General features: G+C 54.3%; 1 protein-coding gene across 4 annotated transcripts; it reads left to right on the top strand.

Moving 5' to 3' along the window:
• Positions 1-5,098: 5,098 nt before the first annotated feature.
• Positions 5,099-20,136, top strand: GPRIN1 (G protein regulated inducer of neurite outgrowth 1). Of its 4 annotated transcripts, none has more exons than XM_082380511.1 (3): positions 8,770-9,564; positions 11,890-11,983; positions 16,176-20,136. In XM_082380511.1, exon 3 carries the CDS (start codon positions 16,342-16,344, stop codon positions 19,180-19,182), a length of 2,841 nt encoding a protein of 946 aa, XP_082236637.1. In that variant the 5' UTR covers positions 8,770-9,564; positions 11,890-11,983; positions 16,176-16,341; the 3' UTR covers positions 19,183-20,136. The 4 variants fall into 4 exon arrangements, with proteins under 4 accessions (XP_082236636.1, XP_082236637.1, XP_082236635.1 ...); XM_082380509.1 differs by having other exon boundaries at positions 11,890-12,041; XM_082380510.1 differs by lacking the exons at positions 8,770-9,564; positions 11,890-11,983 and adding an exon at positions 5,099-8,759.
• The last annotated feature ends 12 nt before the right edge of the window (positions 20,137-20,148 follow it).

Below are 20,148 nucleotides of genomic sequence, written 5' to 3'. Positions count from 1 at the left end.
GAGTTGCACATGCGCCGTGATGAAGCTCTGGGAAAACAGCAGCCTGGTCACTGGAAGAAGCTGCTTCACTCAAACCTCTCCCCGCGAGAACGCTGACACGCACATACCCCTGCGCACACCTGCTCACCGAAGAAAAACTCATCCCAGGGGAGGGAAAATGGGCAGTTGCCACGGAAAAAAGCAGAGTTCGGGCAACCAGTGCTCCACCCTTCCCGGAAAGGAGTCCGAAAGTTTGCGACCTCGGCTGAGGTGAGCAAGGGTCTGCAGAAATCTGGGAAGCCGACCTGGCGCCTTGAGTGGATGAGTATTGGCACTAGAGGGCCCCCAGCACCGCCGCGGTGCAGGGAAGTAGGGGGGCGGAGATGCCGCCTCGCTGAGCGGAGGCCCCGCCTCCATCAAGGCGAAGGCACTGCTCTGATTGGCACAGAAGCTCCCCCCGCCCCAACCAGTGATAGGCCCCGCCCCCGACGATGCAGTGCTCTTGCTCTCTTTTGCCGCAGCCGCGGGCTAACTTGGCTCACCCATGCGGAAGCCTGGCTCTGCTTTGCCGCAATAACCCCCATTCTTGCCTGAGGAAGACCCAGCCCCTTCTCTGCCAGGTCCGACCTCCTTTCCGACTCAAACCTTGCTTCGCCCCTCCAGCCCCAAGGGCTGGAAGGAGCTTGCTGTATTCAGTCAACCGCCAGGTGTTTAGCGCCCCCTCCTTCCCTGAGTTGTTCGGGGCGGGGGGTGGTGCCTGGCTCGAGAAGGCCTTGAACGCTGGGGGAGACCGGGATCCACTCGGGTCACCTTGGCCTGCAGTGTACGAGCCTTTACTTCTGGAAGTAGGAGGCTTATGGCAGACGTGTGTGTAGGGAGAACAAACCGGTGGACTCCAATTCTCTGGTTCAACGTGCGGGTTCCAGGATGGCCAGATCCTTTCTGGCTGAATTAAGACATTATTTACAACCCACAGTCTGCAGGGATTGCAAACTCGTGGCCCTTAGGTTGAATTTGGCCTGTAGAGATGTTTAATTTTCTAGCACAAGGTTTAAATATTTTTCATTTGATTCCAGTTGGCGACAGTCCCTTTCCCTCCCTAGTGTGTTCCTCCCATCCACTTCACTCATTTTCATGAACTGCCTGACCTCTGAGGAATTTGAGTTTGCCAACCCCTTGCCAGCTACCAGCACCTGATATCCATTTTTAGATGCCCAAACCAGGTCCACCATCTGGCTTGTGAAGAGGTTTATTCCTCCTTCCCGGGTGCCAAGCCACACACCTGGTTTTCTGAGCTTGATTTTCTGCTCAGAGACCAATGTTCTCATCTGCAGGGGTCACTTTAAATGCATTCCAGGCACAAGCCCAGAAGCGACAATGGAAGATGCCAGCCCTGTGTCAGACCGAATTCCTGACTGTGAGTGCGTGTGTGAGCACACACAGCTCATGGGCTCCACCCTCAGGACAGGGACAGAGCCATTTCCCCAGTGCCCAGTATCTCCCAGGCATCCAGCACTTGCCTCCATTCATTTCACTTGAAACTGTCCTCAAGGATTCCTTATTAGCCCCAATTTATGGATGAGAGAATGGAGGCCAGAGAGGCAGAGTTACCTGCCCTAGGTCACATTGCTGGGAAGTGGCAAAGGCCACATCCAGCCCCGAGCCTGACTCTGAAGCCCAGTTCCTTAGGAATTTTCCAAAAGGGACTTGCTCTGAGGGGAGACAAACAAAACCCACCAACAACAGGAAAATGTGGAGGCAGCAGAGTGGAGATAACAGATGCTTGCGCAATTTCATGGAGACTGCAAGTGAGATTGTGTGTGTGGGGCGGGGGGGTGTTGAGTGTGCACACTTACATATGGATGCAGGTGTATCTGTGTTCACACGTGTACATGGAGGTTGCCCACACGTTGTGTGCATTTAGTCATTCGACAGTGTGTGTTGCTCACCTGCTCTGTTCTTAGAAGTAAGGGGCTGCAGGGAACAGCCCTGCGGGTCACTGCCCTGGCAGAACTCATGTCCATGGATCAGCAAATATATGGATCAAGATAATTTTGGGTTTTATGGAGAACATAAAACAGAGTAATGTGATAGAATGTGACACAGTAAGGGTGGTGACCAGCATTCAATTGGGTGGTCAGGTCAAGTGTCTAAGGAGGCGAGGTAGAGCTGAAACCTGAATGAAAAGGAGGTGGCCTGGGAAATCTGGGGAGGGCGAGCATCACAGCACAGGAAGAGCCCCGCTGCGTCTCTGTGGACACGGTGTGTGTGGTTGGCGAGGCCACGCCTGGCCAGGCCTCTGAGATCTGTGAGTCCAGCCCCACCCCACCTGGTTCACACCTTCCTTTCCTTTGCCTGCTTCTTTCCTTCACCTGGACATCTGCCTGCAACTCTGCCTGTCGAAATCCTTTCTTCTTCTGAGCTTCCCCTAGTTCTCTAACCAGAACTGACTTCTCCTTGTCACCCCCATCTGCTTAGCTGTGCACACGGAGACCCCCTCCTCACACATGTCAGCACTCTGTGGACCTTTGCCAGCTGGGTAACCTGAAACTGCCCTCTCCCCTGATGAAGGGATGGGGGCTGTCCCTCTGCCCCACCATTCGCCCATCTCCCTCCCTGTCTTCCCACCCCCACCCTTAGTAATGTGGCTCCACAGCCTTCTCTGGAACTTTATTTTTGTTTTTCCCTTCCCTATTTATAGCTCTCTCCCCTCCGAACCATCCCTGCATCCATCCTGTTGCCTAGAAACCAGCTCTGGGCTGAGGGTGGGGGAAGGCCAGGCCGAGCCCAGGCAGGGGGAAGGAAGAGCTGTCACCCACTCCCCTTCTCGGCACTGCTCCCAGGTTCCCAGAAGCCCACCTGCCCTCTGCCCAGTACCCACGGGTGTTTTTGTTTGTTTGTTTGTTTGTTTTTAAGATTTATTAATTGATTGATTGATTGCTATGTTGGGTCTTTGTTTCTGTGCTAGGGCTTTCTCTAGTTGCGGAGAGCGGGGGCCACTCTTCATCGCGGTGCGCGGGCCTCTCACTATCGCGGCCTCTTGCTGCGGAGCACAGGCTCCAGACGCGCAGGCTCAGTAATTGTGGCTCACGGGCCCAGCTGCTCCGCGGCATGTGGGATCTTCCCAGACCAGGGCTCGAACCCGTGTCCCCTGCATTGGCAGGCGGACTCTCAACCACTGCGCCACCAGGGAAGCCCCCCACGGGTGTTTTTTAAAGATAAAACAAAATGTGAAAACCAGCATCTTTTGTGAAGTCCTTCATGGCTTCTAAAGAGCATGATGCACATGATTGCAATCACGCCTCTCAACACTCTGCCCCACTGGAGGCCCAGACCCATTTTTTCAGATGAGGAAACTAAGGCTTTGGAAAGCAAAGGTCCTATGGGTCAAGACTTCTCAGTAGAAACTCCATGGCTCTGCACTTGTTAGCCATAGGACATTGGCCTGAAACATGGAAAAGAAGATTTAAAAGCATAAATGATTCCATAATCTGTTAGTTGCAGAAGGGTAAAGAGAAAAATTTTGTCATGATCCTGCTGCACAACAAGCCACTAGGCAGGCCCCCTACCTTGCCACTCCCCCATGCCACTTCCAGTGCCCCAACCATGGCCCTGCCGTGCCCCACATTTCCCTACCTTGTTCCCACCATGCCCAACTGCAGCTTAACTCCAGCCCTAATGCTTACCTTCCACAGATTGGACCAAGAAGCCTAAGTTTGGTTCCTGGCTCTGTCACTTCAACTGTGTGACCTTAGATGGTTCACATAACCTCTTTGAGCTTCAGTTTCTTCAGCTCAAACGTAAGGATGATAATTTCCACTCCTAAGGATGCTATTAGTCCACTCTAGGACTAATAAGAGAATCAAATGCAATACTGATGAGACAGTGCTTTGAAACTGTAGAATACTGTAACATGTGAGTGATCAATTAGAATAGTAAATATTGTCATTATTGTTGTTATTAGGGCCAAAAGGTGGGGCAGGGGAGCCAAAGTGGGCCCTGAGATCAGAGAGGGAGCCCCTTGCCCGTGTCCAGGCAGAAGGATCCACTTCCCTGGCAGAGTGAGGGGCGTGGTTGGGGGCTGCCTGAGAGCACCTGCAGACCACTGAGGAGTAGAGGAGGGCACAGAGACCCTCCTGTGCCTGATTCCTCCTGCTCAAGTGCCCATGCTCCCTGTCCCCACCCCCTACTGCCCCGCTCCCTGTCCACCACGCAAGGCCCATCTCTGCCTTCAAAATAGGCTATCTGGGCAGAGTAGGGGAGAGGGCTGCCAAGGAGCAGCTGGGCCATGATTCAGCCTGAGTCACCCATCCAAATCCCAGGGTGGCCCCCAGCTGGGCCGGGGCCTACAGCTGCTGGGGGGAGGGGACCTTTGTGGGCAGCAGGCTGTGCTCATAGGTGCCTGGACGAGGGGCTCTCATGAATATCAGGGCAGTGCTGTGCGGGTCTGGGAGTGGTGCATATGAGGAGGTCAGGGTGAGGAAAATGACCCCATGGACATCAGTTACCTGCACTGACGGAGGAGGCAGGGTTTGTGTGTGTACACACGCACACCTGTGCACGCATGGGTGTTGCATGTATATCTGACTAAATGAAGAGGGGCTAATAGTGTGGGCAGGAGTTTGGCTGCCAGCTTTGTCACTTTCTGTGTGACCCTGGCAAGTTACTTAACCTCTATGAACTTTTGTTGCCTTATCTGTGAAATGGGAATAATAATAATATCAATCTCAGATGGTTTTTCTTAAGGGTTAAATATAAAGAGATGACTGTAAAACACTTGGGCAGTCAGTAAATGGTACACCACCACCACCACCAACACCATCTAGGGGATACTGGGTTATACCCTGCATGCATGAGGATGGATACATATCTGAGTGTTTGTATCCAGGGCTGTGTCCATACAAGCCTCAGGGGGTGGGGGGTCTGGGTGAGTGTTTCTTGAAGGAGCAGATGAATGTGTGTTGTGTGTGCACCTCTGAAGCAAAGAGAAGAACTTCCCAGAAAGTTGGGTTTATATGGCATTGCCCACCATGTGATCCTGCCCACCCTCCCACCTCTTTCTCCTTCTCTCCTTCCCTCTCTCTCTCCCCTTCTCTCTCTTTCTCCTCTCTGTCTCTGTCTCTCTCTCTCTCTCACACACACACACACACACACACACACACACACACACACCTTTCCTAGAGGCTATGATTTGCTGAAATTTGGCCTAGACCAGGACCAGTGTCCACGCAAGGGGTGAGGAACTGTGAATGCCACTGTACTGGAAATCTCAGACCTTCTCAAGGCCTTTAGTCTCAAGCAAAGCTGGAATGGGGGCCAGATCCCAAGGGTGATGTGCCTGGGTTTGAAAGCGGGACCGTGTGTGATGGAGTAGATATGAACATGAGATGTGCGTGTGTATGTGCATGTGTGTGGCGGTGGGCCGGGGTGGCACTGGGGGGTGGCTGGTGTCTCTGCTCTGGTACAGTCTGCTTGTCTCCATGGTGCCTGTTGCCACACACGCTTGCTTTTCAGAAAGTCACTGGGATTGTTTATTCCACCCCCAGCCTGGGCGCCAGCCAAGGAGCTGCAGGCACTTGTTTATCTTCTGGTGTGTATGAGTGTATATGGCTTCACGGAAGCAGACCAACCAGAGATACGCACGCACACACACTCACACCGGTGCGGGTAATCATGTTGGTTGTCACAGGATGAGCCTGAACCCTATGAGCCACAGTCTGGGCCCAGGCAGACTCGCTCCACATGGGGACAAAGATGACCCTCAGCAGCTCCAGGCAGACACACCACCAATTTAGCAACCCCTAAAGCTCCAAGGAAGTGGGAGAGCCAGTTGCCCTGGCTGTGGTCCTTTGCTCTACCTCTACCCCCAGAACTAATCACTGCACAGTGATTGGCCACGCCTGGGTCACTGCCCCTCCCTAAAAATGGCAGTGGGTCCATCCCACTCCACCACATGGACTGGAGTGAGGAGGGGGTTCCCCAAGGAAAATGGAGGTGCTGTGGTCAGACAAGGGTACACAGTGCTGGGCTTGCCATACCCTGGCATCCACCACAAGTGTTACACTATGCTTGGTGCTTGGGGTTTTTTTTCTCCCTACATCCTCCTCAGAGCTCTGAGAGCTAAGAATTACAAATGATGAAGTTGAGGCCTAGAGAGACCTCAGTCAAGGCCACACAGCTAGCAACTGGCAAAGTCAGAATGTGAACCCACGCTGCCTACCTCCATGCCCTTTTTGAGCTCCCACTCCGCCTTGGCAGTGTTTTGTTTTGTTGTCTGGAAATTTTCATTTTTAAATGGGTTTTTTATCAACAAGTCACCGTGGAACAAGAGTGGTTGGAGCATGGCAAAGGGCATCGATGGAAAAAGGCCCTGACTGTGCCCATGTAGTAGACATGGCCAGAGCTCTGACTACATCCACTCAGATGACCATACTATTTCTGTGCCCACCAGTAGGACTCCCAACAGCCAGTACCCGCATCATTATCGAAGAGCTGTCCACGGGCTCTGGAACCCACTTTGTCCACATGCACTGGTGGGCTAGAAGTGCTTGGGAATTAACACACAGCCCCATGGGCTGGCTCTTCACCAATGTCCGCCAGATGCTGGGATATAAATACACCAGCTCCCTTGCCCTCAGCCAGGGGAATTCTGAGATGTGCATTTACCCCATTTCCCAAGACTTCCTGCAGGATTAAGCCTCACTCACCCACTGTGATAGCTGGCTTGATAACCACCTCTTATTGGATGCCTTCCCTTCCTGGGTCACCTTCCCACTCCCCTGCTGGTGTCCCTGCACCTCCCAAATAAACCATATTCCCTGAATCTTCATTTCAGGGTCTGTGAGCTGCCCCAGGGTGCTGGATCCCATCCTATCCTTCCACACTGAGCATCTGGGCCCAGCCATTATGATCTCCTTTCTTGGCATCTTCCTTTCCCTCTCTACTGGCCCCCTCCCATCAGGACTTCAATGCCTCCAGTGCCCCTGTAGAGATTATCAGATCCCCTTTCTCCCTCCAAGCCCAAACCTGAGAGTCATCTACTTGCCCTCTCCACCTCCTTGCTCCCATTAACTCATCAGTCCCTGCTCCACCCCCACCCCAGTCTGGCTTCCACCCCCACCACTCCACTAACCATGCTTTCATCAAATTTCCATTATCTTTTTTTCAAGTCCAGAGGACAACTCTCAGGCTGTATCTTGTCTTCCTGATGCAGTTTACCCTGACCTTCTGGAATGTTCTCTCCCCTTGGCTTCTGAGACATCACACTCTCCTGGGTTTCTTCTGGTTTCTCAGACCACTTTTTCTCATTCTTCTTTGCAGCCTCCTTTTTCCTTAATGTTGATGTTCCTCAGGATGGGCCCTTGTCTCACCCTATTTTGGCCTGTACTCTCCCCTCATGTACCAACACACCTCTCCTGACCTCCATCACCAGCTCCCTGGTCTGTTGCCAGGCTTGGCCACTTCAGAGCTCAGTTTTGGACTCGGATGTCTCAGTGTGGCTGTTTCACAAGTCCCTTCTTTCCCCAGGGTTCATCAGGTATCTGTCCTCCAACCATTTGGCTCCCCAAGGCAGAACCTCAGAGGGGCAGCAGAATCCTCTCTCCGCTCACACTCACATCCACCCCATGACGGAGACGTGTTGACTTTACCCCTAAATAGTTATCAGATCTGGCCCCTCCCCTCCATCCCAATGGTTCAGGCATCATTACCTCTCACCTGGGCAGCTGCTACGGCCTCCTCACTCATGCCCTGATCCCGCTCCCATCCACACTCGCCCTGCCCAGGGGTGGGGGTGTGGGGGGCTTTTTAGATCACAGCCATGTTCTTGCTACTTTTCATGTCTTGTGAACCTGCCCAAGCCTCGATGTCTTCATCTGTGTCATGGAGCCAATGATGTTTACCCTGAAGGACTGTAGGGAAAGTAAAATGAAACGATGAGCGTAGAATAGGGTTTGTAAACTGTGAAGCGAAGTGCCATTGTGGGCAATGAATGAGCAATTTTCAGGGCCAGAGACGTGGGGAAGCGCCCTTGCATGAGTGTTGTCCGTGGTGCTGAAAATTGGTTCTGTGCTCCCGTTTTTTGCTTCCCTGCAATGCTGGCTAAAGACGTCATACGATAGATTTTTTTTTTTTTTTTCCTTCTTCATTTGCCATCTAGATTTAAAAAAAAAAAATTTTTTTTTTTTAACAATCACGGTGACTTATGGTTCACCAGGTAAGTGAGAGGAATAGAAAGTAAAGGTGAAGCTTGAAGTTTCAGGAGTTAGCTTCACTACTAACGCAGACAAGTGATTTATCATCAGTATCTCAGTTTTCTTATCTGAAAAACAAGGATATAATACATTAATGTTAACTTGCTTATAAGTGATTAGAAATTGAAATTAGATGAAACCGGAAAACAAAATTAAGGTAACGTTAGTTGTTAGGTTAACTTGCGGGCTTTACCATAAAAACACTGCACCTAAATAAGCATTATATTAACGTTAGTTGTTACCAGTTTTAGTAGGTGGTTTCACAGTACAAGCGAGAGGGCTTTATCACCTCTTGGCAATTACAGACTTATTTTTTCTCCTCTGGGAAGTCAAAGGGGAGGGGACAATTTCTCTGCTTAGAAACGTCGAGGCAGGGTGGGCAGCAAGTCCTCATGTCCTTGGCAATTCAGATTCAGCTGGAAGGCCCTGAACACCTACTTCAGGCTCCTTCCTCCTTCCAAGACCACTTACTGTGAGGTGATTAATGTTAGTCCCACCTTACAGATCGGGAAATTGAGACTCGGAGAGGTGAGATGATTTGCTTGAGGGTGCCCAGGAGGAGGAGAACCCGGCTTGCACAGACTAGAAGGTGGGAGGGCACCCCGGCTAGGGAGGCCGGTAGCGGGGAAATCGAAGGCGCTCCCCCGACCACGCAGGTCCCTCCACTCCCGGGAGCGTGGGTGGAGGCGAGACAAAGGGGGCGGGGGCGGGGCGAGGTGAGGGGGAGAAGGCCGGAAGTGCGGCCAAGGCGGAGGCGGGAAATTCCGCGCAGGGGGAGCTCGGAGATCGCGCAGACCTGGATCCCGCTCCAGGGACCGAGTATCCGCGGACAAGCGGCTTCCCCTCTCTGGGCCCCAATTTCCTCCTCGGTGAAACAAGCAGAGAGCGTTCACCGGGCTGGATTGAGTGAGATCTGACAGCGCGCCCCTCCCTCAACAGGCACGCAGCAAATAGGCAGCCTCTCCGCCCCTTAGTCTCCTGTCTGTGAAATGGGAACCGGGTCGAGGAGGGCGGGGAACCCAGGAGCCCAGCGGCCGTGGTGAGGGGCGGCGGGCGAGGGGCGCCCCTCCCTCCTTTGGGCCCCTGCTTCCCTGCGGGCACCGCCCCCTCCCGGGTTCTGAGGCCGCGAGTCGGCCAGTGCGCATGCCCGGGGCGGGGCGCGGGGCTGGAGCGCGGAGCCGGCGCGGGGGACGGCATAGCGGAGTCCGCGGTCCGCCCGCCAGCCCTGCCGGAGGCAGCCGAGGCAGCTCGGGCGGCGGCGGTGGTGGTAGCGGTGGCGGTGACGGGAGCCGGAGCGCAGCGCGCCGAGGAGACGGAACGGCGGCACAGCCGGGTAAGCGCCGCGCCTGCACCTGCTGCCCGCTCCAGGCGGGCGGTGTCGACCGCCTTCTTCGGCTCGTGGCTGCCCCACAGCCGCTGTCCAGGGTCCTCGAACCTCCTGGGTGGCGGGGTTTGGGCACCGTGAGCAGCGTGTCTGGCGTGCGCCCGGGGGAATGTACGCGCGCGGCCGGGGCGGCGGGTGTCCATTTCCAGGTTCCTCTCAGGGGCGGGGCGGGGGTGGGTCCGCAGTCCTGGCCGAGCACCCGAGGGGCCCTGCGGGCCAGCCCGCCCTGTGTATAAGACCCCGGCCCCGCTCCTGGCCTCGCCGCTGACTGCCGCTTTGTTTGGCGCCGTGGTGCGGGAGGGGGCGCTTCCCGCCACCGCGGGGAGGGGTCCGCCCGCGTTGATTCATTTTCCCCCTGGAGCGAGCTCGGCGCTCGAGTGGCTCTGTTGGCACCATGGAGCACATTCGCTGTCGCACGCTCAGTGTGGAATACGCTCTGGAGCTCCATCACACACACTGTCACACACTCACCGCTCGAGGCCACAGGTCTACACACACTGTGTCCCTTGATCATTCCATCAGACTCATACACATGGTCACCTGTGCACGCACCCCGTACACCTTTGGTACACACCCAGGCATAGCTACACACTCACACCAGCCATTGCCTATCACAGCACACTCAACTCAGCAATACTCCCCGATCACAAAGCATTCGCAGCCATCCTGCTCTGGCCTGCTTGCGCCTATTCACAGCTGCACGTCATGGTATCCCTCATGTACCCCCGGACCCCGGAGCAGGAGTGTCACACACTCCGTCACACACTTCTAGCTTGCTCTCCACACACACACACCCACTCCTGCATGTCCAGTCTTGCTCTCCTGTGGATAGATGGACGGATGGTCTGGAGGCCATTTCTGGAAGGAAGACTGGATATCACCCTTTGCTAGACTCCATCTCCCCTCCAGCCCCAGGGAGGAAGCTTTGCTGCTCTGAGGGTTGTAGGAGACAAGGGGATGAGAGGGTGAAGTACAGCACACCAGGATTGTCACACACACACACACACACACACACACACTCTCTCTCTCACACCTGCTGAAGTACCAGAAGCCTTTGTCAATCTTATCGCCATGGGAGGAGGTGTTTGCAGGTGCCTGGCACCCTGGCTCCAATTAGGGAAGAAATCCTAAAGGGAAAATAACTGGCTGGTCAGGTCTCTGGGCCTGAGTGAGCATTCACAGGGGCTTCTCTGCCTGGGAGCAGGGCACAATCACTTGGGCACATACCCAGGCCATCTCTCCCATGAGTGAGGCTCTGAGGCCATGTGGCCACACATGTGCATACCCACAGGGTCCAAGTGGCCACCATGAGACACAAACACACAGGGCATTCTGCACATACAGGTTGCACATGTGTACACCAAGTTCTTGAGCAGAAGGTAGGAGCCAGGCCCTGGCTCCCCAGGCTGGCCTAAGCTGGTGCAGATGTCCACAAGCCACCTACGTGCTCTCCTGCATGCTGGGTTTGCCAGCCCATACAACTGGGGGTCATTTCAACCTTTTACCTCAATCGGGCGGCAGAAGTGTGCAGGCTCATCTGCTCATAGGGTGTTTCCAAAGGTGGGTTCCCGCACGGAGGACACTCTTGCTTCCTCTCCTAGACGATCCCTCACACTGTTGCCTGTTAGGTCCAGGGGATTGGGAGGACCCTTGGCATGACCCTGAAGAGCAGAAAGGGGTTTTAAGAGCCAAGCATCAGTGTCCAGGATCTCAGCTGATATGAGTGGGAAGAAGCAGGCTTTGGATTCAGACAAAACAGGCTTTGAATCAGAGCCCCCCATCCCAGCTGTGTGCCCTTGGTCAAGTCTTTTCTCCCTACCTCAGTGTCCTCATCTGTGAAATGGGATGATAATGCCCCCTTCATGAGATTGTTGTGGAGTCCAGGTGCTAAAATGAGCCTGAGAATGCTGCATCCAGGGCTGAGCACACAGTGGGAGAGTGATGGAGCTGGGTTCCAGTGGGAGATGGGAGGCGAGGAGGTAGGGCACCAGGCCTGAGTTGCCTTTTGGAGAAGAGGCTGGAGGATACCAAGGCTTCTTTGAGAGCCCGGAATAGTCTAGCAGAACTGTGAGCAGCAGAGCCTCTGGGAATGGTATCTTGGCAGATCTTAAACCCAGGGCTCAGCCAGCTCTACTAAATATAACTACTTCCTCTCCCCCATTTCACAGATTGGGAAACGGAGGTTCAGGGTGTGGAAAAACTCACCCAAAGTCATGTAGCAAGTCAATGACTAAGCTGGAGCTTGACCCCACATCTTTCTAACTCCCTGGCCAGGCTCTCTGTCCCAATCCTGGACCGTATCCCATATCAGAGAATTGTGAGCTGAGAACTAAGAAGCCGGCCTCTTCCCGGAGGACTTTTGGAAGGGGTATGTTACCAGCTGGGCCATGCCTGCCTCTTGGAACCTCAGTTTCCTTCTCTGGAAAGTAAGAACACAACGTCTGCCTGGAAGGTGTATGGGATCTGCACATAATAAGCATAGTAAGGGCTTGAGGTCACCTCCCACCTTTCTTGGCATCTAGGTCAAGGGTCAAAACTCAGGTGGCTACAGGCCAGGTGGGTAGCATGCATGAAGGGCTGCTATAAGAAAAATGATGGTGCAAATCAGTGATCAGTGGCAGCGGGCAGTCAACCTCAGTGTCCAGGACACCACTGGGAGGGGTAGAGATGGTGACTAATTGGAGAGTGTACCCCCATCTAAGGAAGTAGCCACTGCTTGGCTCCAGCTGACTGCTGCCATGCAGGAAGCATGCTCAGATTGCCAAGTTTTAGTTTCCCAAGAGAAGCTAGAAATCTGATTTTTACGTGAAACCTTCTAATTTTTAAATGTTGATGACTAAATTCCTTAAAAAAAATTTTTTAAGCACTCTGAGTTAATCAGCCATGTCCAAGGGTGAGGTTTTGCCAGTTTGTGCCTGTGCTGCTGGCCCTTCCTCCCCTGCCCCCTCCTGGGAGCACAGCTGGGCTCTGACAGGCTGAGTAGATAAAAACAGGCCTTGCATGTACACAGCCCAGCCCTAAAGTAGCAGAGACGTGCACACCCCTCATCTTTAATTCTCCCTGCAGCCCTGTGCGAGCAGGGGGTAGGTTTGTTAGGGTCCCCACTGAGGAGATGGGACTCGCCTGAGGTCACAGAGCTGGTAAATCAGGGAGCTGTCCCAACTTCCTACCCATGCCTCACCCAGGGGGAGGGAGCCTGTTGGAGGGGCTGGTGTGAGAGGACCCGAGGGCTGAGCTACCAGGGGTGAAAGGAAGGGTGGTGAAGACTCAGAGCACACCTTCTATAGCCCTTGGTGACTCCTTCCAGTTCCAGCCCAAGCTCACCATACACCTGCCATTTTTATGCTGATGAAAACCAGATCCGAAGAATTGCAGCAGACCTCTCCTGTGTTTCAAACCTGTCTCCCAGCAGCCTCCTGGATATCTCCCCTATAAGTCCCCCAGGCACCCCAGTTCAACTTCCCAAAACCCAGCCCCCCACCATCCTCTGCAAACTGCCCCTCCCCCCATGCCTCCATTTTGGTGATAACACTCATCCCCCCAAGTCCCATATGCCCAAAGCTTGGGGGACTCAGTCGTGAACAATACCAGCTCAGTCCCCATCCAGGGACCTGAGGGCTAGGCGGGGACAGAGGTGTAAAGGGCTACAAGCAGAATGACAAGAGTCTGGTTAGGGGCAGAACAAGAGGCCACAGGGACCCTGAGGAAGCTGGTAGGCAAAGAAGGCTCACTGGAGGAGGAGGCGTTTAAGCTGAGGACTGAAGGTTTAATAAGAGCCAAGCGGGAAGGTGTGTAGAGGCCAAGATTGGAAAGAATGTGAACCCATGGTTGAACCCAAAGAGGTTTCGTGTGTGTGTGTGTGTGTGTGTGTACACATGCTTTGGGGGATGGAGTGCATAATGAAAGATAAAGCCCAGCAGGTGAGTAAATACACAGGGGCTTAGAAGCACATTGAAGAGCTGGAACTTGACCCTAAAAGTAACAGGGAGTCATTAAAAGTTTCTTTTTTTTCCTGTTTTTAAAAAAATATGTGCACACAACCAAAATTCAAGTATTGCAAAAGGGCATTCAGAAAAAGTCTCTTCCACCTCCAGATCCCTGATCTCGCTTCACAAAGGCAATCACTGCTAAAAGTTTCATGGGTTTCCTTCCAGAAATTTTCTGTTTATAAATAAACCTACAGATGTGTATTTGTCCTTTTCCTTGCCTACCCGCATGGGATCCCACTAGCCATGCTATCCTCTGGCTTTTTTTCACTTAATTTATCTTGGGCATCTTTCCTCATCACTCCACACAGTCTAACAGCTGTGGGGGAGGGGAGGTCCTCTGTGCTTGTCCCACATTTTACAAACCCACTTCCTGGTTTTCTTCTCATCACCAGCCATGTTCTCATGCACCATTTGTCTGTCTTCAAGACCACCCTGGAGGTGGGCTTGCTGGCCCAAATGCTGTATGCATTGTAAACTTTGATAAGAATTGGTAAATGTCCTTCCAAAAACATTACAACCAATTTACTTCCCCCGAAAAAGCAAGGAGCGTTTTGAGCCAAGGAGTGGCATGGTTGGACTAACATCATAGACACGTCATTCAGTCATTCATTTAACGAATATTTATTGGGAGCCACTTGCTTACTATGTGCCAGTCATTGTTCTCAACCCTGAGACCACATCAGTAAACACAGCAAAGTCCCCACACTTCTGGAGCTGACATTCTAATGGGAGAGACAAACCACGAGCAATAAACAAACATATGCAGTATGGTGGCTGGAGACAGGTACCATGAAGAAAAACTGATCAGGGCAAGGGGAATGGAAAGCGTCAGCCAGTGTTGCGAAGGAGGCTATTTTATACAGGATGGGTCAGGGAAAGCTTCAGGGAGATGCAGATGTTGGGAAGGAAAGCATTTCAGGCAGAGGAGACAGCGAGTGCAAAGGCCCCAAGGCAGTGGGTTCAAGGATCAGCGGGGCAGCCAGGGTGACTGAAGCAGGGTAATCACAGGAGAGCAGTAGGAGACAAAGCCAAGAGCAGTGACAGGGCCAGAAAATGCAGGAACCTGTGGGCTATGGTAAGGAGTTTACTTTTACATTGCATGAGATGGCAAGACACTGCATGGTTCTGGGCAAAGGAGGGACATGATCTACCTTGAGTTTTACTAAGATCCCTCTGGTTCCTGTGTTGAGAAAAAAACTATATGGGGTGAAGGAAAAACCAAGGATAATCCAGGTGGGAGATGGTGCAGGTTTGGCTCACGGTAGTGGCCAAATTCTCGATATATTTTGAAGGTAGATCCATTATGTTTTGCTGATGGTGGGATGCCGGGTGTGAGAAAAAGTCAAGGGATATTGGCCTGAGCACCAGCAATATGGCTTTGGAGAAGATGGCAGGAGGAAGAGGTCTGGGGGTAATTGGGAACTCTGCTTGCTTTGGCCGCTGAGTGTATAATAAATGAAAGTTGCGTGCAGATCCAGCTGCCTGCCAGACCCTCTCCTTGGATATCCCCCAGGCACCACACACTCAGCTTGTCCAAAATGCAACTCCCCCTTTTCCCGGATCTGTTGTCCAGCACCCGCCACCGTAGCCAGCATCCTGCAGGCCACCCCCACCATCACCTCTTACAGCCAGCTGGTTCCTGTTAGTTTCCCTCAGACCTCTCAATCCTGCCAACTCTTCATTCCCACAACCTTCGCTGTACCATCTCTCATCTAGACTATCGCAGAGAAGGGGCTGGGTAAACGAATGAAGAATTAAATGAATGAGAGATTGAATAAATGATTGGCCAGCCCTTCCCCTCCAGCCTCCACACCATCCCTAAGCAATCTTTGAAAACACACATTTCAGACTATGTCCTTTCCTTGACTGTAAACCATTCCCATCTCCCCAGGGCCTACACAGACATAAACTGGTGATCTGCAGACATATTTTGTTTGGGCCACATACTGTGTTGTTTTTTTTTTTTAATCTTGAATTAATTGGGATATTTTACAGTAAACTTCTATATTTCCCACTTCTGACTGATACTACTAGGATGCATTTCTCCAGGGCAGTACTTGGCTGATGGAGTATGGCTCCCCCTTTAGACAGGGCATGTGCTCTCCACTTTGCCTTAGTCCCCACCACTCCCTACGTTCTGTACCCAGTCTGTTTCCCTCAATTAAATTACCTACCTGGCTCCTATGGCATCAGAATTTATGACCCATGGCCTAAAGGAGAAAAGCATAACTTCTAGGTAGCATGTTGCATGGGGTGGGCTGATAAGGAAGGGGTGATGGTAGATGAAGTGGAAAAGTTAGACTGTGGCCAAGTTGTGAAGGGCCTTGAATGCCATTTTAGGAAGCCTGACCTTTATCCAGAGGGCCACTGGGAGCAGTGAAGCAGGGGAATGACATAGTTGGGTTCATGTTTTTAGCCCAGACCCTATGGACAGGAGGGGACCAGACAAAGGCAGAGAACGTGGTGAGAAGGCCCGCCTGCTAGAAAGAGAGTGAGAAGGAGGAGGCCCAGATGGAGGCTCCTCCCCACTGGATCCCCTCTGAGTCTGAGTCTGCTCTCTCTGTGTTTCAGAACCAGACAGAAACCTGGGGCCCAAGCATGGTCATGAGGGCAGTTGGGCAGCGCTGAAGACCCAGCCTGGCTCCAGCTGCTTCGAAAGGACTCCAGCCCCCCAGGACCCCAGCCCACAGCCCTCTGCTGCCCACAGGATGGGAGCCTGGGGGCTGGGAGCCCGGCCATGAGGGACTGCTGCCCCTCCCAGCAAAAGGCCAGCCCTGCACCCCCAAGGCACACCCCTGCCCAAAGCCCAGGCATGGACTCTAGACACAGCAGCCCCACTGGGGCTGGGGAAAGGGCATCCTGCTCTGAGGGCCCTGGCAGGAGTTTGGCCTTCCCCTCCCTGACCTGCATCCCTCCCCAAGAGGCAGCCACCAAGGAGACATTAGGGACACATGGAGCCTTGATCTCAGGGACACCAGAAACCACCTTCTCTGGGAAGCCAGAGCCTGTGTCCTCAGTGAAAACTGATCCTTCATCCTCAGAAAACAGAAATCCTATGTTATTACAGAAGATGGATTCCAAGTCTTCAAAGCAGGCAGATTCCATTTCCATAGGAAAGGAAGATGCCGGGTCCTTGAGGAAGGCAGATCCCATGTTTACAGGAAAGACAGAGCCTGTAATCTTGGGGAAAGGGGATCCTGCGGCTTCTGGAAGGATGGATCCTGTGACCCCAAGAAAGGAGGATCCTGAATCCTTGGGAAAGGTAGATCCTGAGTGCTCCAGCAAGGTGGATACAATGTCCACAAGGAAGGAGTATCCTGTATCCTTGGGCAAAGTGGATCTTGCATTCCCAAAAAAGGAGGAGCCCAGGTATTCAGGAAAAGACCTTCAAGTGTCCTCAGAAGAGGTGGGTCCTGCTTCTGCAGGAAAGACAGATCTTGTATCCTTGGGAAAGAGAGATCCTGAGCTCTCCGAAAAGGTGGATCCCATGTCCTTGGAAAACACGGATTCTGCATCTGTAGAAAAGACAGATCCCGGGTCCTTGGGAATGCTGACTCCAGGGTCTTCAGGCAAAATCAAGCCTGTATCCCCTGGAACAGTGGCTCTGGGGTCATCTGGAAGGGTGGATCCTACTCACTTAGGGATGACAGATCCTGAATCTATGGTTAATGCAGAAACCGTGTCCTCTACAAAAGAGGACCCTCAGTTCCTGGGAAAGATGGATCCTGCCTCCTCAGGAAAGCAAGAGTCCATGTCTATGAGAATGACAAAAACCATGTCTACTGGACAGGTGGATCCCATGTTTTCAGGAAAGATGGATCCCACATCTTTGAAAAACATGGACCCTGTGTCTTCAGGCAAGACGGGTCCAGTTTCTTTGGGAAAAGTGGATCCTGTGTCCTCAGGAAAGCCAAAGGCCTTGTCTCCTGGGCAGGCAGAACTGATGTCTGTGGGAAAGACAGAAACTGCATCCTCAAGAAAGGAGGACCCCGTGTCCTCCAGAAAGGGGGATCCCATTTCTGTGGGAAATACAAAAGCATCATCTTCTGGAAAAGTGAATCCTGAATCATCAGGAAAGATAGACCCTGTGTCCTCAGGTCCAGCAGGTCCCCCATCCTCTGTAAAAGCTGAGGCAGTGACAGGAGGAAAAGCAGATCCACTATCTTCAGAAAAGTCAGGTCCTGTGGCCCCTGGAAAGGTGGGTCTCATGGCCTCAGGGAAGGCTGATCCCCCCACCTTGGGTAAAGTGGACCCTGTATGCAAGGGAAAGGCAGAAACTGTTCCCCCTGGAGACATGGACTCCGAGTCTGCAGGAAAGGTGGCCCCCACAACCCTAGGAAAAACAGTCCAGGCATCCTTGGGAAAAGCAGAAGCTGTCCCAGAGGGAAAGGTGGATCCTCCACCTCTAGAGAAGGGCAATCCTATGAATTCCACGAAGGTGGATCCCAGGGCCTCAGGGAAAGCAGAACCCAAGTCTGAGGGCAAAGCAGAAACAAGGCCCCCTGGGCAGGAGGGCACTGCCTCATCAGGAAAAGCAGAGGCTAAATCTTTGCAGAAGGAGAAGCCGCTGACCTCGGAGAAGGGGGATCCTGGATCCTCTATCGTCTCTGGGAAGTTGGAGCCTGTAGCCCTGGGGAAGACTGACTCTGCGCCTCAGAGAAAAGGGGAACCCCCATCCTCAGGGAAGCGGGCCCACCTGACTCTGGAGAAGGCGGAGGCCTCCTCTTCCACGCAGGCAGATGACAAACCCTGCGGCTCCGCTTCTCACCCCGCGCATAGCGGGGGTCGCGTGGAGCCAGCGCCACTGCCCAGCTCCGAGGCCTGCAGCCTTGGCCAGAAGGACCCGGCGGCCACTAGGGCCGAGAGAAGCCCGGGCCTGGAGGCCGTAGCGCCGTCGCCGGGGCCGCGAACTCGCGACAACTTCACCAAGGCGCCGTCGTGGGAGGCGAGCGCCACGCCGCCACGCGAGGACGCGGGCACGCAGGCGGGCTCGCAGGCCTGCGTGTCGGTGGCCGTGAGCCCCATGTCTCCGCAGGACGGCGGGGGCGGCTCGGCTTTCAGCTTCGAGGCGGCGCCACGCGCACCCAGCCCCGCGCCCAGGCCGCCCTCTCGCCGGGACGCGGGCCTACAGGTGTCCCTGGGCGCCGCCGAGACGCGCTCCGTGGCCACCGAGCCCATGACGCCGCAGGCCGCCGCGCCGCCCGCCTTCCCCGAAGTGCGGGTGCGGCCGGGCTCCGCACTGGCGGCCGCCGTGGCGCCCCCAGAGGCCGCTGAGCCGGTGCGCGACGTGAGCTGGGACGAAAAGGGCATGACGTGGGAGGTGTACGGCGCCGCCATGGAGGTGGAGGTGCTGGGCATGGCCATCCAGAAGCATCTGGAGCGACAGATCGAGGAGCACGGCCGCCAAGGGGCGCCCGCGCCGCCGCCCGCCCCGCGCCAAGGCCCGGGCCGTGTGGGCTCCGTGCGCACCGCGCCCCCAGAGGGCGCAGCGAAGCGCCCGCCCGGCCTCTTCCGCGCGCTGCTGCAGAGTGTGCGCCGGCCGCGATGCTGCTCACGGGCCGGACCCACGGCCGAGTGATCTGCTCCCCTTTTGTACGCCCGGGTTTCCAACCTTCTCAGGCTCCCTTCTTGACCCCAGACCCCTAGAAGGGATCCCCTCGACGCGTGACAGGCCTCCGAGGGGCGGGCAGCCTCTAGGGTCTTATCCTGTCTTTCCAGTCCCCTCCCCTCCTAAACACACAAATGAACGCCCTCTACCCGGCTCCCTCGTGGTCATGAGCCCACGAACCCAGCCCTGACACCCCACTGTCCCCTCACAGCCCTCAGTTCCACCCCCTCCCGGTCACACTGGGCGACCTCTGGGGACCTGCTCAGCACCCACGCTCCCAGCCCTGAGAGCTGAGGCAGGCTCCTGAGATGTCCAGACTGGTGCACTGTGGTCTCCAGCGGCGGCCAGGTCCCCAGAACGGGAGAGACTGTGTATAGAAACCCCAAGTGTGCAAGGATTGACATGTGAGACCCCCGATGTGCAAGGCCCCGGGTGTATGCGAGTGCATGTCCATGCAGCGGGCTGGCCCCATGGCCTGGGCATCTCTTGCATGCTGGTAGTTGTCCCCAGTTCCTGTCTCCCCCTCACCTGGCCCAATCCCCAAGCCTATCCCCACCCCCACTGGACACTGGTTCACAATTCCCAGACAGGCCAAAGGCAGCTGCAGGAGTGCCCTGGGGGCGCAGCTGAAAGAGTCACAGAAAGGGGAGAGGGCTCAGACAGGTCCGGGGATCACAGTCAGAGGCTCACAGACAGCCTGGGTGACAGCTGGTCTTGGGTATTGCGGGCAGGATGGAGAGCTCATTCTACAACCACAGTAGTCCCTGAAAGACCACCCTCTCCAGCCCTCCGTCCCCCAGTGCTGTGAGCCCCACAAGTCCCTTGTGACAACTCAGTACCCGTGCCCCACCCCTCCAGCCGCGGTTTTTGGCTACAAACTGTCATAATATATACATTGGTAATAAAATACTCCCCCAACTCTTATCAGCTGTGATT

Source organism: Balaenoptera borealis (genome assembly GCF_965194805.1).
Source record: "Balaenoptera borealis genome assembly, chromosome: 2".
Classification (NCBI taxonomy): Eukaryota; Metazoa; Chordata; class Mammalia; order Artiodactyla; family Balaenopteridae; genus Balaenoptera; species Balaenoptera borealis.
Note: the sequence above shows the minus strand (reverse complement) of the source record. Positions and strands in the feature narration are given on the sequence as shown.